At 35.9% G+C, this 17,781-nt stretch overlaps 1 protein-coding gene across 1 annotated transcript in view; it reads left to right on the top strand.

Moving 5' to 3' along the window:
- Positions 1-17,781, top strand: part of OLA1 (Obg like ATPase 1) — a 174,396-nt gene that overhangs the window by 99,123 nt on the left and 57,492 nt on the right. Inside the window, exon 5 of the mRNA XM_004426636.2 lies at positions 4,416-4,591. Coding sequence (XP_004426693.1) covers positions 4,416-4,591 — 176 coding nt within the window. The remainder of the gene's footprint in view (positions 1-4,415; positions 4,592-17,781) is intronic.

The following is a 17,781-nucleotide window of genomic DNA, read 5'->3' as shown; positions in this document are numbered from 1 at the left end:
GCGCACCCGGGATCCAAACCCGGGCGCCAGCAGCGGAGCGCGCACACCCAACCACTAAGCCACTAGGTTGGCCCGATATTTCTTTTCTAAACAGCCTCTGACACGGTTGGATACAGTCGTCCTTTGGTATCCGTGGGGGATTGTTTCAGGGACCCACCAAGGATACGAAAATCCACAAATGCTCAAGTCCCTTATAAAAAATAGCATAGTGTAGTGAATTCAGCCATCCTTCTGTCTTCGCGAGTTATTAATTCCTCCATATCCATGAAATTACAATCTGCGGTTGGTTGAATCCGTGGATGCGAAACCCGTGGATATAGAGGGCTGACTATACTCCTTCTTTCTTGAAACATTTTCTTTCCTTCACTCCCATAAGATCATACTCCTACTTTTTCTCTGACTTTGCTACCCCTTCTTGGTCTCTTTTGCTATATCCTCCTTCCCTATCAAATATCTGAATGTAGGAGTGCTCTCTCTACATGATGTCATTCAGACCCATAACTTTAAACACGTCTGATTAACTCCCAATTTTACATCTCCAGTCATGACCTTCCATCCTACATGTAGTGCATCTGTAAAATATATTCCTGGTATGAACACTTCTCGTCTTCTCTATGGCTACAATTTTATTTCAAGTTACCACTCATCTTGTCATCTCTCATCTGCACCACTACAGCCACCTCCTAACTTAGTCTTTCTGCCATCACTCTTGTCCCCTCCCTTAGAGTCTGTTGTTTTTAAAGTAGCCAAAGTGGCCTCTTTAAATCATAAATCATATATTATCACCCTACTTCCCCTTAATTTAAAACTCTCCAATCAATGGCTTTCCATTACAGCTAGAATAAAATCCAGGCTCCCGTGGCTCACAAACGTATGTGAACTGCTTTACTTCTCCAGCTTAAATTCTATTTACCATCCTCTGCTGTGGTTCACCCACGCTGACCTTATTTCTATTTCTGAAACACTTCAAGCTTGTTCCCATTTTAAGGTTTTTATACTTTCTTCTTAGAACCCTCTTCCCTCAGATCTTCACATTACTGCCTCATTCTGGCCATTCTGGTCTCAACTTGAATGTCATCTCCTCAGAGGTCTCCCTGACTGGTCCCAGCTAAAGTATTGCACAGCAATGTGCCCCCATTCCCCCACTTTATACAGAATAGTACTACCAAAAAGTTTTTAAAAACAAGATAACATCCCACCACCAAAATGACCATAGTTAACATTTTCAGACATTTCTTGATTTTACCAAAAAATATGATCTCACATTTTTGGCTAAATTTATTTAAACAGGAAACTTTGTCACTAACATAAGTGGAAAATTAGTATCACTTGCCAAAATTGAAGATGATAAAAATAAATACAATGAAACTACATATTTAAAATTTTTTAGCCTTTAGAAGCTCTGAGGCTGAGACCTACTCTGTTGATAAAAAGGTAAATTTATAAATGTTAGAAAGACTAACAGCATCAAACTGAGACTTTCTCTTTGACATAGAAGAACTGAAAGAGAATTGAAATGGAAATAACTTTGTCACCAAGCAATTCAGTATCATACAGTATAATCTTCAAGATGACTAATGTCATCTTCTTTACCAATATAGTGTATCCCCCAAAGGGGAATTGTGATAACTATAACAATTATGATAATAATTGCTTTAGTTAATGTGAAGTTGAAGTAAATAACTTTGACCATGGATTAGGGTAAAAATATTCTGGTGAGCTAGTAAGAATCAGTGGGGAAAAAAACCTGTAAACTCACCAAGTTTATTTTAACCTGTTCTGAGGTAAATTGAGTAACATGAAACAATATTACTCAAAATTAATATTTGAGTATATTACTATGGAATTTCTTCTAAATTAGTAATTCCCACATCATAAAAAAAATAGTATATGCCCCGATTACTAAAAGAATTCTATGTGTTGGGCCCTCTGCTAAGCACTTTACATATATTATCTGATTTAATCATACCTGTTCTCTGAGAGGTAGAAACATCTTCATTTTAAAGATGTGAAAATGAGATCGTTAGAACTTAAGTGATTTGTCTAAGATTTTATGGCCAGTAAGCTGGTCTGACTTCAAAGCCCTTATTCTTAACCGCTAAATCTTGTACTAAAAAGGTAAGATGTGAAGGAATGCTATAATGTAAGCGTAGTTTGTTGACCTGAGAGCATGTCTTCTGAAAGTAATCTCTAGTTTTTTACTTCTAAGAAATGGAAAGTTGCCCAGATGGCTGCCAAATTTTCTGTAAACTTGTGTTTTACAGCTGTTTTAGGCCTCTTTTATCACAAGGCTATTCAATTTTAAAGGATAACTTTATTGTTCCCTTCACTTAATTTTTGGCAATATTTATTATCAAAAATAAACTTAAGTTATTCTCATAGTATGTTACCACCTCACATACAAATGAATATAATAATGATACTAACTTTCAGGCATAGGAACAACAATGCAGTTGAGAGTGTATGGGGTCTGTGTTTGAGTTTTTTCCTATAGTAGGGGGAATGGATTAGTGATGATCCAGCCATAACTCCTTTCCTAGCCTAATCCTTGGCAAACTCCAAGCAAGGTACAATCTAGAGAATAATTTGAAGATTATAAAATAGACAAGTGGTTTCCCTCCCCCACTTTATTCTAGGTTTTCTATTTGGAATAGTTCAGATCATCAGAGAGCTTTATTTCCTTTGCTTCCAGAAGAATTGCAATTACTAAGTTTCTCTCTATTATCCACTTGGTTAAAATTGAGGGTTGTAATTAAGAAATTGCCATTAAAACCTGCTGGTGCATTTACCATAGGGATGTTGTTGAGGACATCACTGTAGTTTCCCATTGGCTCCTACATAAAAATGACTATATAGGATATTTTTCATTCTGAGTGTCATATAAAGTGTAGTTATTTCTACAAGTGAACTGACCACGTTTCCTTTGTTGCTCTGACTGCCAGGAAGCTAACTTTTATTTTTATTTTCCTCTTTTATTGTGCCATTTGTGTAAGGTGCCTCAAATCATAAGAAGTAAATAATATTGTGCTTCCAGAGAGACTTCTTTCATACTTTTCAAATATTCAAAAAATTTACCTAAACCACTGTTTGTCTAAGTGTGTTTATTAGTAAGATATAATGTACCTCCTTATTTCTTGGTAATTTTGTTCATGTGAATTTGGCATTATATAATACAACGTCAGTTGTATGCCAAGAATACTTATTATTTTAAATACTTATATTTTAATTTCAATAATATACGTATTTTTTTTATTATTATTACTGAATAATTCCTCATTAAGATACAAGCTTAATTATTTTTAATTGTGGAAAATTATGTTTAAAAACTTTGTAACCTGTAATGAGAATATCTTGGTCTTGGGTATATAAGAATGAGCTATAGTCACTGTTTTTCTCTTATCAAACTGTCTTTCATGATTCCTATGATTCCTCTATCTAAAATAATTGATACTTTATGTTTGAAAACGTCTCGTTTTGGGAGTGTAATCTAATTGGTAATTTTAATTAAATTAATTTGTTTATAAATGTATTGTTTTGTGGGTGTATCATTGCTTTCTGTTTATAATATTTCTTGGTATTTGTTCATTTTTGTTATACTGTTCTTTATCTGGTAATTTGAGTAAATCCCAGTTGAATTGTGTTGCCACATTATGTCTTCAAAAGGGCATAAAGTCAGTACACATGTTTCAGTAATATCTGGTTGTTTTACCCTTATGTTTCCAGTTGGCAATTTGAAATTATGGCTTCAACTGCACTTTAAATATGTGATAATAGCATGTGTTTCTAATAAGGGCCAGCACCATTTTGTTCAGATGGTGTGAATGGTTGTCACTCATATATGACAAATGCACCTTCATCTGCTTCTTTGATAGCCCCCTAAAAACCATACCCTCAAATCAGGCCGATGAAATTAGCTGCTGTGTAAATTGTGTGTCTGAGTGGTTCATTATCTAATCACCGTCAGAACCACAGTGATAAAGTAGATTGAAGCAGGGAAGAGGTCTGCCAGATGATTTCACCTCCCCTCCTCACCCACCCGCCCCGCCCCTAAATGCGGTTTCCCTTGGAAACCCTAATAGTGCAGTTTAGAACTTCAGGCTCTCATGCCTGGAATTCAGTATCTTTTAATGTACCAAACCTGAAAATACCAGTAGTTCTGGAGCATAATTTTCTTTTTGTAAAGATCATAATTTTATTTATTTCAATTAGTTTTTGAAATGTTGAGGCTCTTGAACTACTGTTTTGTTGCTAGTGCCCTAGATATTGCTAAATAGGAAAAAAAAATACTATGTCCTACTTGCAAGAATTCAGAATAATTTGAATAAATTGTTAACCTTCTAGGAATCTTTACTCACTCTAGTAATGACCTTCTGTATCATTTGTTTATTGAATTGCTTCCCTTTAATTCATTTTAGGTGCTTTTGAAGATGATGATATCACGCATGTTGAAGGAAGTGTAGATCCTATTCGAGATATAGAAATAATACATGAAGAGCTTCAGCTTAAAGATGAGGAAATGATTGGGCCCATTATAGATAAACTAGAAAAAGTGGCTGTGAGAGGAGGAGATAAAAAACTAAAACCTGAATATGTAAGTAAAAATTTACAGCTTCTTTAAGATACTTGAGTTCATTTTTCTTGATTAATTTTTTTAAAATAAAGCACATACAGTATCTAATGGTGTTATGGAATTTTAGAATCCAAGGATCATTTCTGTTAAAAAAATTGTTGAGAAACTTCATTTTCTTTTGGCATCGAAAGGTCATGGTGACAGGCTATTTAAGGTGTTCTTTGCAAGCCAAATTTAGCAGTAATATTGAGTGTTGATATGGTTACTGTGTATATCCTCAAGTTTTAGTGTTAGAGAAGTGTGGTTTTATGATGAAAAGCTTACTGGATTTAGAGAAATGACTGAATATATGAGTTTTGTGGATTTGAAGAAGTGAATTTATACAAGGAATTGATCTTCCATAGGGGTTGACTGAATGAATGCACTATTAAAGTCTGCAGATAATTATAATCTTCTATGGAGTGAATAACACACGTCATTGTCTTTAATATTCAAATGTGTTTTCTATCACATTGTAGTGGATAATTATTATTAATATTGTAATAAATGTTTCAAAATCAGTTTTGAAGCTTTTAGTTTAAATATGATCAAATTGTCTTTTACATTAAAAAAGCAATGCCTTAATTATATATTTTCTCATTTACTAATATCTTCCATAAACTTTTCTTGCTTTTTATGCTTCTTTGTCATAGGAAGGATTTTCTTTCTTTTTAACTTTTCATGTATTTTTAATATGTGTTTATTTTTAATTTTCTCATTTTCAGAAACTGATTATCTTACCTTTTATCTTCCTCATTTATTTTTAATAAGTTTGGAAAACTCACAGTTGATTAGGGAGCTCTGCACTATTAAGGAAGAAATCAATCACAGAATCAACTTCCAAACTTAGGCTCTCTATCAGTAGATTATAGTCAAAAGTTCCTGGTCTTAGAACAGGGAGACCTGTGTTGTGCTGCTGATTTCTTTGATAGTCTGGAGCAAACCCAAGTCATTTCACTTGTCTTAACATCTTAATATCTGGTTACTTCACTTTTTTTGCTATTCAAATAAAATGGAGAAAGGAGAGAAATTTGTCTGAGGAAATTGTACAAGATTTAGGATGGAAAAGGCGATTAAAAGTATGGGTATGAGAGGCCGGCCCGGTGGCGCAAGTAGTTAAGTGCGTGCGCTGTGCTGCAGCGGCCTGGGGTTCGCAGGTTCGGATCCCCGGCGCGCACCGAGGCACCGCTTGTTCAGCCATGCTGTGGCGGCGTCCCATATAAAGTGGAGGAAGATGGCCACGGATGTTAGCTCAGGGCCAGTCTTCCTCAAGGAAAAAAAAAGTATGGATATGAAAAATGTTCCTTTTTGAAAAGGGGAAAAAATTTGTGCGAAAGATGTTAATATTGAAAGCAATTCATTTGCCCCAAATAGCATGGTTACTGATTAGAATAAATCCTTATGCAGTCATCCCTTAGTTCATTGAAACTTACTGACATCCATATGTCTTTCAGAAACATTAACTATCTTAAAAATAAATTTATCCATCTTGCTTTCCCTTAAATGGGAGAAAGGGACATCAGGTTCTTCTGAAATTCTTGGGTTACCACTTCCTGGCTTTTCCTCTCAAAACTAGAATTATTACTCCTTGTAACAGCATTTTCTTCTCATTTCTAAGCATTTTCCTAAAATTTCTATACAAGATTTGAAAGCACAGCTTGGACTTGTGTTTACAGAAAAATCTGAATACCTTCTCCTTATTCATTTTCCTTTTCCCCATCCAGCTCTTCTGGATAGCATTATAGCCTAATTTTCTCATTTCCAAAAACTGTGATTATTCCATCGTTTTCTTTCCTCATAGGAGATTCAGCTGCTTCAGAATATATTATAGATCAGTGTTTCTCAACATTTTTTTTATTATCACCATCCCTAAGGAAAAAAGTCAATCAAAATTTAATTTAAATTAATTAATTTAATTTCTCCCTAATGAGAGAAATTAAATACTAATGAGTGAGAATTTGCTAGATAAGAACAAGCTTTGGAGGGCCACAAACCATTTTAATAACTAAGTTTTTTTCACTCCCAAGAATCAATTTTTGCCCTTCTAGGAGTAATATTACCCCTATCGAGAATTCATGCTACAGATTATCTTGTAGCAAAACCAGTAATGGTAAGTATGGTAAAACACATGGCTTTCTAGAAATTTTTTTTAGTTTGTTGTTAACAAAAATAGGATTTTGGTTGGATCTGTAACTCAATTTAGAGAGAATTAACATCTTTACAATACTAAATCATTCAATGCAGAAGCATCTTATGTTTCTATTTAGTGAACCAGGCACCATTGGACACTTACATATGTTATCTTATCTACACCTCACAATATGCAAGATATATATTATTATCTCAATGGTAAAACTGAGGAGCCCACATTTCAAGAGGTTTTATGAATTGGTGAAGATTTCACACTTAGTATAACTGTAGATCAAGTTTAACGAGATCAATCTGACTGCAGGGACAATATGTCTTTTTTTTTAACATTTTTTTTAATTGTAAAATATGCCTCAAAAAGATGCATTAACCTCATATATATAGTTTAACAAATAGTTGTAAACCAAAGGCTAGTAAAACCTACTTGCATGTCAAGAAATAGAACATTATTAGCACCCCAAAATGTCTCTATCACTTACCAGTCTTAACACTCTCCATCTTCCCACAGCTAACCACAATTCTGAAATTTATAATAATAATATCCTTGCTTTTTTATACCAGTGTATGTACCACCTAAAACAATACGAATTAGTTTTTCCTGATTTCAAACTTTGTATAAATGGTATCATGTTGTATATATTTATATGAGCATTTTTTACTCAACGTTATTTTGTATAATTCATTCATGTTGCTTTTATCTTTAATTCATTTGTTTTCTTTACTGTGAAATATTTCATTGAAAGAATATACCATAATTTTAAAATCTATTGTACTGTTGATGGGCATTTGAATTTTCCCCCTAAGCTTTTGATAATTATGAACAGTGCAGCTGTGAACATCTTGTACATCCTGGTGCACATAAGGGTAGTCTAAGGTATATATCTAGAAGTCAGTAGTGTATGTATATCTTCAACTTTACTAGATAACACTAAATGGGTTTAAATGTTTTCTTAGTATATGAGAGTTTATTCTGTTGTCAGTACTTGGTATTATCAGATTTTCATTTTTGCAATTTGACAGCCGTGTAATGGTATTTGGTTATGGTTCTAAATAATTATTTAAGACTGGAGACCTTTTTTTAATATTTATTTGCCCTTCAGGATTTCCTCTTTTGTGAAATGCCTGTTCTAATTCTTTTGTTCATTTTCTATTGAATTAGTGTCTTTTTCTCATTAATTTATGAAAGATACTTGTATATTCTGGATACTAGTCATTTGTTTTAAATGGATTACAAATATCTTCTCCCACTCTGTGGCTTTTGTTTTTGCCCTTTTAATGGTACCTTTGATGAACAGGTGTTAATTTTAAGGTTAGGGGTTTTTATGTCTTGTTTAAGAAATCTTTCCTCCTTAAGGTCATCAAGATGATCTGTCTTCTAAAAGCTTTATTGTTTTCTCTTTCACATTTAGGTCGTTAACTCCCTGGAATTTATTTTTTGTAAATAGTTAAGGCAGGCATCTGATTTAATTTTTTTTTCCCATATGGAAAACCTGTGTTCCAGCACCATTTTTTAAAGACTGTCCTTTCCCTACTCCAACAAAGTGCCACCTCTGTCATAAAATCAGAGAGCTGTGGCATCTTAGCTCTTTCCTGAGGATTGACAGATGACCCTAGTCAAGTGGCCAAAAGCAACAGTGGGATCCCAAACCTGTTGAGAGATGAAGGTGAGAAGGGGAAGATGGTATGAGGGGTTGATATCCCATGGAGTCTCTGGCATGGTATGTGTTCCCCACATCATTTCTGTACTTTCCTCTTCCCCAACTGTCCCAGTCTCTTGTCTAGATCAGGGGCAATTAAAGTGTGGTCCTCAGACCAGCAATATCACTATCACTTAGTGGAAATGCAAGCTACAGATAAATCAGGATCTCTGGGGTTATGTTTCAACAAGCTTTCCAGGTTTGAGGGTCACTGCTCTAGAGCAACCAACACCCCCACCCCCGGTATAAGTGGCTTAGGCCTCCTTACCCCCAACCCCTTTCTTGGTCTGGTAATGCCTCACTATCTTACCAGATCCTTGGTAGTATTAAGAAGATATTTTCTCTATTTAGACCTATTTTATTGTTGTCTTGAGAGAGAGAGTTACCCTGGATCACTTAGTTCATTATTTTTAAAAATGGAGAGCTCCTGGATATAATTTTGCCAGTTAATTTGACTGATGTCATAATATAACAATCGGTGAGGATAGAAACCAGTGTTAACCAGGGAAAGGTGTTTGAGAATGAATTAATTTTATAAGTAGTTGGTTTATTAGTGAATATTTTTACATTATAACTACTTTTGCCTCAAAAAAGAAGCAAGTCACACAATATGTAGAGTATAACCCAGTTTATGTAAAAAATAATAGCTGTATTTTTATAAGTGCATCAGAAGAGGTATGGAAATACACTCAATTGTGTTTTCACAGTAAACATTTGGGAAATAAAGCAAGTTTTAATAGTAAAGTATTTGGAAAGGGGAGTAGGTGTGAGAGAGTAAGTGATTAGGTGGGCACTTTGATTGTTTACTCTCTATTCCTCTCTTATCTGACTTTTTTCATAACAGTATGTTATTAAATTTTTTTTATTTAGAAAAAAGATCTGCGGAAATTATTTCCTTTAGGTGGCCTCCAAAAAAAAAGAGTTAAATGCGTATACATTGTCCTTAGCTGTTTCTGGTCTGTATTCATCAAACTATGATTTTAGCTTTGCACTGGAGAAAGTTTTGAAGTTTCTGTCTGGACTTAGAAAAGGAATAGCATAGGAGATGTGAAGCTAGAAGAGAGGCACACATGAGAAGTCATAGGCTTTGGGATCAATTCCATCTTCACTAACCTGAAAACTGTGTAGGCAATGTAAGAAGAAACTCCTTATGAGTTTTCTCAAGACTGTGCCATTTTGAATTGCAAAGCCATTTTGAGTCATGTATGAGACTCTTTGCCTTTTAATCTAAATTCTGGTTTAGGTCTTAGATTGGGTTTCCTCAGAAGTAGACCCTGAGGCAAGGATTGGAGTGCAGGTAGTTTCCTTGGGAGCTATTTCAGGGAGAGACACATCAGAGAGTGGGGAATTAAGACCAGGAAGGGACGGAAACCGATACAAAGTATGTAATTGAGCAGGTGGAAACCCTGAGCCACTGGGGCTCAGTCCTGCTAGGGTGCTCTGGAAAACAGTGTAGAAAGTGTCTTGCAGGGACCGGCCCCGTGGCATAGCGGTTAGGTACACGCGTTTCGCTGCTGGCAGCCTGGGTTCGGATCCCGGGTGCGTGTCGATATACCGCTTGTTGGGCCATGCTGTGGTGGCGTCCCACATAAAATGGAGGAAGATGGGCACGGATGTTAGCTCAGGGCCAGTCTTCCTCGGCAAAAAGAGGAGGATTGGCACGGATGTTAGCTCAGGGCTGATCTTCCTCACACACAAAAAAAGAAAGAAAGTGTTTTGCAGTTTTTCTACAGAAAGGGTCGGGAAGGTGGGGTAATTATCAACTAATTTCCAGCAGTCATTGTTTATGGGCTGCTCCTAGGATTGTTAACTCCCTGGCAGCTGATGTCTCTGTGGTCTGAGCACAGCACTTAAGCGGAGTTACAGAGCTTACAGTAAGAAGCCGTCAGCATGTACTGGACCTGTGAGGGCAAAGGGGATGTGGGCAAGGCACTGACAGTCTCTGCTACACGTCTCTTCACCCACTGTGCATTTAAATTTTTTGTCCTAATCATTGTTTATTTTTGGTTGTTCTTTAGGATCACAAGTTTAATTTGGTGGTGTTTTATATTTTTCCTTGCTTCTGATTTATCTTTAGTCTTCTCAATACAGAGAGGGTACCTATGTGATTATGATATCAACTAATTCTTGTAGGGGAGTTTCTTAAAAAAATACTTCCTTATATTCCCTAACAGATGGTCTAAAAGTATACGTGATTGGCTTCTTTTCTTCAGTTTATGTTTGTAATCTTGGCTAGCAGAATCAGGGACTTGACATAGATTCTAGGAAGTTGTAAGAAAAATAGGTAGATCATTTTGTTCACTAGGTATTTACCTGATTATTCCTTAGTATTCATTCAAAGGTGTCTTTATTTTCTGGATAATCTTTCAGAAATTCAGCATTCAAGCCTCTTTCCTATGAAGTTTCCACTTTGTAGATTTGGATGTCATTTGTATTTTTATGTAAATAAGCAGGGAAAAGTTGGATTAGGTATACTCTAGCATAAAACATGAGCCAACTTTTTAATGCTAAAACAGAATCTTTCCTAAGTATAAGGTTGATATATTCTGATGTAAAGGCACCTTTTATAGTGGGTCTTGCTGTCTTTGGTAAAAGTGAAGCACTAAAGAAGGCAAGAGTGGGATAAACATTTCCTATTGGTATTAATTGGCCAAGTATATTAGTTTCCTAGGGCTGCCATAACAAGTACTATACACTGGATGGCTTAAAACAATAGAAATGTATTCTTTTACAGTTCTGGAGGCTGTAAATCTGACATCAAGGTGTTGGCAAGGCCGTGCTCCCTCTGAAGCCTCTAGGGCAGAATCCTTTCTTGGCTCTTCAGCTTCTGGTAACCCCAGGTGTTCCTTGGTTTGTGGCACTATAACTGCAATCTCTGCCTCCATCTTTACCTGGCCATCTTCCCTCTGCATCTCTGTCCAAATTTCCCTCTTCTTATAAGGACACTAGTCATAATTGGATTAAGAGTCCACCCTACTCCTACTCCAATATGGCCTCATCTTAACTAAAGTCATGTACTGCATAACAGCATTTCAGTCAGCAGTGAACTGCATATGTGACAGTGGTCCCATAAGATTAGTACCATATAGCCTAGGTCTGTAGTAGGTTATACCATCTAGGTTTGTGTAGATTCTATAGGGGAGGAATAAATTTTCCTCTAACCTTCTAGGTTCTTCTGGCTGGTCTAAGAATTAAATTGACATGAGAAAGATTAACAGGAGAAAAACAAACAAAAGTTTAATAACATATATACATGGAAGAAACCCAGGAAAATCAAGTAACTCGCCAAAATGGCCAAAGCCCTCACCTTAAACACTATCCTCATCTAAAGACAGAAGACGATGTGGTGGGTGGAGACAGTCAGGAACTTCAAAGAGAAGGAAGGCAATTCACAGGTAGGTGAAAAGGAGCAAACATTTGGAAAACAAGTGTTTGGCCACACAGAAACAGAAGAACACAGAAGGGAGCCCAACAAGCAGGCTTTTCTAGGTTTCTCCCTGTCTACCACCTAATTCATGTTATGCAGAGATGATAGCTTGCTTCCTGAGACAGATTTTTTTTCATCTGAGTTCTTTTAGGCAGTTAAGGAAGAGATAACAAGAAAGATTTTCTGAGTCTTTTGTTTCTTAAAAATGAGCAGCCTAAAATAATCCTCATGTTAAAGAGGCACATTTTGGGGTGGCAAATTTTGTTGCCCTTCAATACACTCTATGATGATGGCATAAGGACGAATCACCTAATGTTGCATTTCTCCCAGCGTATCCCTGTTGTTAAGCAATGCATGGCTGTAATTTTCAAATAAGGTCACACTCTGAGTACCAGGGGTTAGGACTTCAACATATGTTTTTGGAGGACGCAGTTCAAACCATAACAAAAACACCAAGGCGTCAAGATCAAGGTCGATTTTAAATCTATTTAAGTATGCGTACATTCCATTTGGAAAGACAAAATTTGGAAAATGAAGGTAAAAGGCTTAAGGAACAGCTTATTTTGTATTGATCAATTATTTGGAAGTTATCATACTTAAAAAAATATTAATAGAACTAACATTTATCTAATTAAACAACTAAAGAAGGCAACCAAAAATTGTAATTAATGAGTCCTTTTTTTCCTGTCACTATCTCTGAGTTAAATAATTAATGTCCCCCAAAACATATAGCTGTTAGCAGATTTCTTCTCATTACTCTTATGGCAGTTTTTAAAGTTGATTTTTATATAACTTTAAAAAATCATTACAAATATTTAAATATGTAATAGATATGTTTTTCACTAAAATCAAATGATTCAAAAGGATATACTGCAAAAACGTAATTCTCCTTCCCACTTCTGTCTTCTCATTCACCCTTTTCTCCTCTTTGGAGTCTTATGTATCCTTCCAGACCTATTCTTAACATGACTTAAAAAAAAATCATTTCTAAAAGAACAAGATACTGAAAGTACTTGGTGAGGCGGGACAGCATTCGTTCATCTTTCTCCTCGTATTTTGTGTGTCCTCATAGTCTCTAACTCAGTTAAAGGAACCAAATTGTTTGAACTAAAAACCAGTACCTTTGACTCTTCTTTCTCCTTTACCATTTACATCTCATCCTCTTGATTTAATCCCCTGAATATTCCCTGTATCTCTTCCTTCCTCCTTATTTTCAGGACTTCTTTAGTTTAGGCCTCATTTATGCTTAATTTATTTTTGCAGTTTAACTGGTTTTTTTCACCTCCCATTCTTGCTCTTGTTTTCCACAAATATAAAATGCAGATCTGTCTATCTTATTCCCTTGATTAAAATACCTCACCGTCTTCTTATAAGATACTGCCCACATAAAGTCCCTGGCTCACAAATTTCTTTGTGATTCGACCTTGCTTGACTTACATTTTCTCAGCTCTCCTGGCAGTGAGCTAAATATTTTGGTTTCACATGAGCTCATTTACTAGAACTCTGCCCTTTTGCCGCTCCTCCATCTCAATTTCTTAAAAGTCATCCTTTAAGACATAGCCTAAAGCAGAAGTTTCCTACTCTTTAAAAAGTTTTTTATTGTGGTAAACAATACATAACAAAAAATCTACCACTTTAACCATTTTAAGTGTACAATCTAGTGGCATTAAGTACGTTCACAATACTGTACAACCATCGCTACTATCCATTTCCAGAACTTTTTCACCATCCCAAACTGAAATTTTGTATCCTTTAAATAATAACTTCCCTTTAAATAATAATTTCCTCCTCCTCCCAGCCCCTGGTAACCTCTATTCTACTTTCTTTCTTTATGGATTTGCCTATTCTAGGTACCTCATAAAAGTGGAATCATTACAATTTTTGTCCTTTTGTGTCTGGCTTATTTCATTTAGCCTAATGTTTTCAAGGTTCATCCATGTTGTATCGTGTATCAGAATTTCATTTCTTTTTAAGGCTGAATAATGCTATACGTGTATACCACATTTTGTGGACATTTGGGTTGTTTTTAAATTTTGGCTATTGTGAATAATACTGTTATGAACATTATTGTACAAGTACATTGTGGTTTTAACATTTTTGAAGAAATCTCCATTGAAAATAGTCTAGAAGGAAATATTAAGTGATAATAGTGGCTTAGGGAGGTAGAGTTATGAATGCTTCCCCCTTAAATTTTTTTCTACTTTGATTTTATTACTTTTATAAAATAAACTTATAGAAATGAACCCCAAAGTTAAAACTATTTATTAAATATACCAGCCCATTTAAAAATGCATGAGCCAGGAATGTGATTAGAAATTATTGTAGTTCATTATTTGAGTCTGCATAATACACATACCCCAAAGCTGGTAAAGAGGTTATAAAATTTTCAAAATAAGAGTGACAAGTTGCTTCATTTGATGTGGCAATACTAGTGTGGGAGTCAAACTATGGTATGTGGGACTGCTTCATGGGTCCAGGAGAAATGATTATTATAGTAAGTGTTCTAAGCCTAAATGAGGATTTTTTTGGACAATGATGCTCTTAAGGCAGCAGTGGGAAGGACTGAGGTTAAGTGTCTCCTTTTTCTTGAACTGGGATGAGAAGAATGAAAGTGTAGGCATCACTGACCAGGATTAATCTAATGGTCATCTTAACACTGTATATTTTACTCTCTCAATTTATAGTCAGTATTTTAAGCAAATCATTGTTTTTCTCTTGAGATTTTAGGGGAAAAAATTTGACTTCTTATTTGGTAGTGTGTTATGTGAACATCATAGAGGTAAGATCTGCTAGAGATGAAAATCTTCTAAGTCATTTAATCTCAGAAGTTTTATTGTATTTTTTAATTGGGGTCTTTTAGTTGTAAGGAACAGAGATGCAGCTTAGGCTATTTCAAGAAATGTATTTTTGTTTTTAAAATACAAGGCAATGAGGGGAACGGAATCCAAAAATATTCAAGAGTAGGATGTGTGGTATGGCCAGGCCTTTTGGAGTTGAATTGTAAATCAGCCCAGGACAGCACCCAGGAATTCAGCAGAAGTCTATGCATCTTCTCTGTAGTGTTCTGCCGTTCCTGTAACTCAGATGTTCTGCATTTCTGCTTTACTAGAATTCTACTTACTTTTTTTCTGCCACCACTAGAGTTCATCTGCTGTTTTATATTTTGCTTCTATTCCTGATTTCTGCTTCTTCATAATTTCTGCTTACTTATAATTAACTTATTTATCATGTCATGCAATTTACTCTATCTTGTGTTCTTTCAGTGTATCCTTTCAGCTTAAGTCTCCAATTCTATTATCGCGATATTTCGTAATTCCAGTTTCTGAGAGCAAGCATCTAATTGCCTCAATCTGTTCCCGTTTTGGCAGAGTTATTTTGCATGAGACCACTTCATAGGTCAAGTGCCCACCAGTTCTGGCCAGGAGACTGTGTTCTGGGTAGGACTGTTTCCTCAGCAGAACCTGTTTGGGACAAGGTTCACGCGGATTAGACTCATTTGAGGCCAGACTACTTTAGAATCATCAATTTATATATACCCTGAGGGGAATGAACTCATATAAGAACTGATGTTATGGTGCATATGCTAGAGGCATACTTTCCTGGATATTCCCAGCTGTACACTTTCTCCTTGCCTATAACCAACCAAACACAGATGGAGAAAATTAAAACTAGGACATGTTGGTATCCCCATAAACTCATTATTACCAACCTCAAATGGGCCCTCAGCTTTATCCAGCTTTCCTATTTGCCCTTCCACTCTCTGTTGCAATTGCTTCCTTACTCTCCTCAAACCTCTTAATTATGCCCACCCTCTACTTTCATCCCTCCCTACCCTCAGCAGATGACCTTGCCTCCTACTTCAAAAATCAAAATAAAAGGTATCTGAGTAGGAATTATCTCAGTTTTCCACTAACGAAACCTAAAGCCTATTTATTCATTCCTCTTATCTGTGGCTAGTTATTCTAATTCTTTGGATCTTATCACTTCCTAACTTTTCAGAAACCTTACGCTGTTAGTCATCCCTTCTTTTTTTTTCCTTTGTTGTTTTTAAGTAACTTTATTGAGATAAATTCACACATCATAAAGTTCATCCTTTTAGGGCCGGCCTGGTGGCGCAAGCGGTTAAGTGCGCGCGCTCCGCTGCGGTGGCCCGGGTTCGCCGGTTCGGATCCCGGGCGCGCACTGACGCACTGCTTGGCAACCCATGCTGTGGCAGCGTCCCATATAAAGTGGAGGAAGATGGGCACGGATGTTAGCCCAGGGCCAGTCTTCCTCAGCAGAAAAAGAGGAGGATTGGCAGATGTTAGCACAGGGCTGATCTCCTCACAAAAATAAATAAATAAATAAATAAGTTCACTCTTTTAAAGTATACAATTCAGTGATTTTTAAGTGTATTCGCAAAGTTTTGTTTCGATCACCAATAATCTCTTCTTTCTTGTATATACAACTTGTCCCTCTCAAACTAGATCGTTTTCATCAACTATTTAAAGCTGGCTTTTTTAATCTTAAAAAAAAAAAATTCTTCCTTAAAAAAAAAAAAGTACCACACTCCTCATCCTTCAATGACCATATTTTTATTATTAAAAACCTCTTGAAAGAGTTATTTATCCACCTCCTAATAACTCACTCCAATCTGTCTGGTTTATCTGCCCGTCGTACTCTAACAGGGTTCATCAGAGTTATCAGTGACTTTTACATTGTTAACTCCAGTGGACATGTTCAGTCATCGTGATTTGTCAGTAGTGTCGAACGCTTGGGTCATTGCTTGAACTACTCTTCCCTTGGGTTCCATGACTACGTTTTCCTGGTTTCCCTCCTACTTCTCTAGCAACTTCTCAGTTTCTTTTACAGACTCATCCTCTTATACCTTTCCTAGTAAATATTGGCATTACTTAAAATTGAGTCTTCAGCCCTCTTCTCTTCTCTCGACTCTCTTCCTATGTAATGTCATCCATATCCATTGCTGCAATTACTATTTAAATACAGATAACTTTCATATTTATGTCTCTAGCCCTGATCTGTCCTCTGAGCTGCAGACTAGTGTATTTAATTCCTGACTTGACATCCCATGGATTTCTCAGACATCTCAAAGTTAGCACATCTAAAATCAAAATCAAGAGTTCCTGCCCTCAAACCTGATTCTCTTCCAGTGTTTCTTAGCTCAGTGAAACGTACCACTGTCTGTTAGATTATGCAAACCAGAAACCTAGTCATCTTTGACACATTCTCTTTCATCATTTCTCATATCTAGTCCATCACTGAATTCTGGCAATATATGTATATAAGGATATAAAAATATGCTCTATTTTCTTATGTGTATGCATCTATAGATACATAGAGATAGAGAAAGGATAAGATAAAATATGGCAGAATGATACATTAATGACTCTGGGTATACGGACATTCTCTATTATTCTTGTAGCTTTTCTATAAGTTTGAAATTATTTTAAAATAAAAAGTAGAAATAAAAATGTCTTATGATTTTAATGTGTAATGATACAGTTAAAATACGTGACATTAATAGCACAGTCTGTGTCAGAGGGCAGTAAAGGGGTAACATTGTGAATATACTAAATGTTTGGTACTAAATTACTTTAAAATGGTTAATGTTATGTTTATGTGAATTTCACCTCAGTAAATCTTTTAAAAATTAAGACAGAATGTCAGATTGGATTTTAAAAGTCCACCCCTATGCTGCTTACAAGATACACATTTTAAATAAGATACAGAAAAATTGAAAGTAAAGGATGGAGAAATATATACTGTACAAGCCCTAACCAACTCCCCTCAAAAAAAGTTGGTTTAGGGGCCGGTCCGGTGGCGCAGTTAAGTGCGCGCACTCTGCTGCGGCGGCCCAGGGTTCACCGGTTTGGATCCTGGGAGTGCAGCGACACACCGCT

Source organism: Ceratotherium simum, chromosome 9 (genome assembly GCF_057802395.1).
Source record: "Ceratotherium simum simum isolate JZ-2026a chromosome 9, ASM5780239v1, whole genome shotgun sequence".
NCBI classification, from domain to species: Eukaryota; Metazoa; Chordata; class Mammalia; order Perissodactyla; family Rhinocerotidae; genus Ceratotherium; species Ceratotherium simum.
This window is presented reverse-complemented; position numbering and strand designations above follow the sequence as displayed.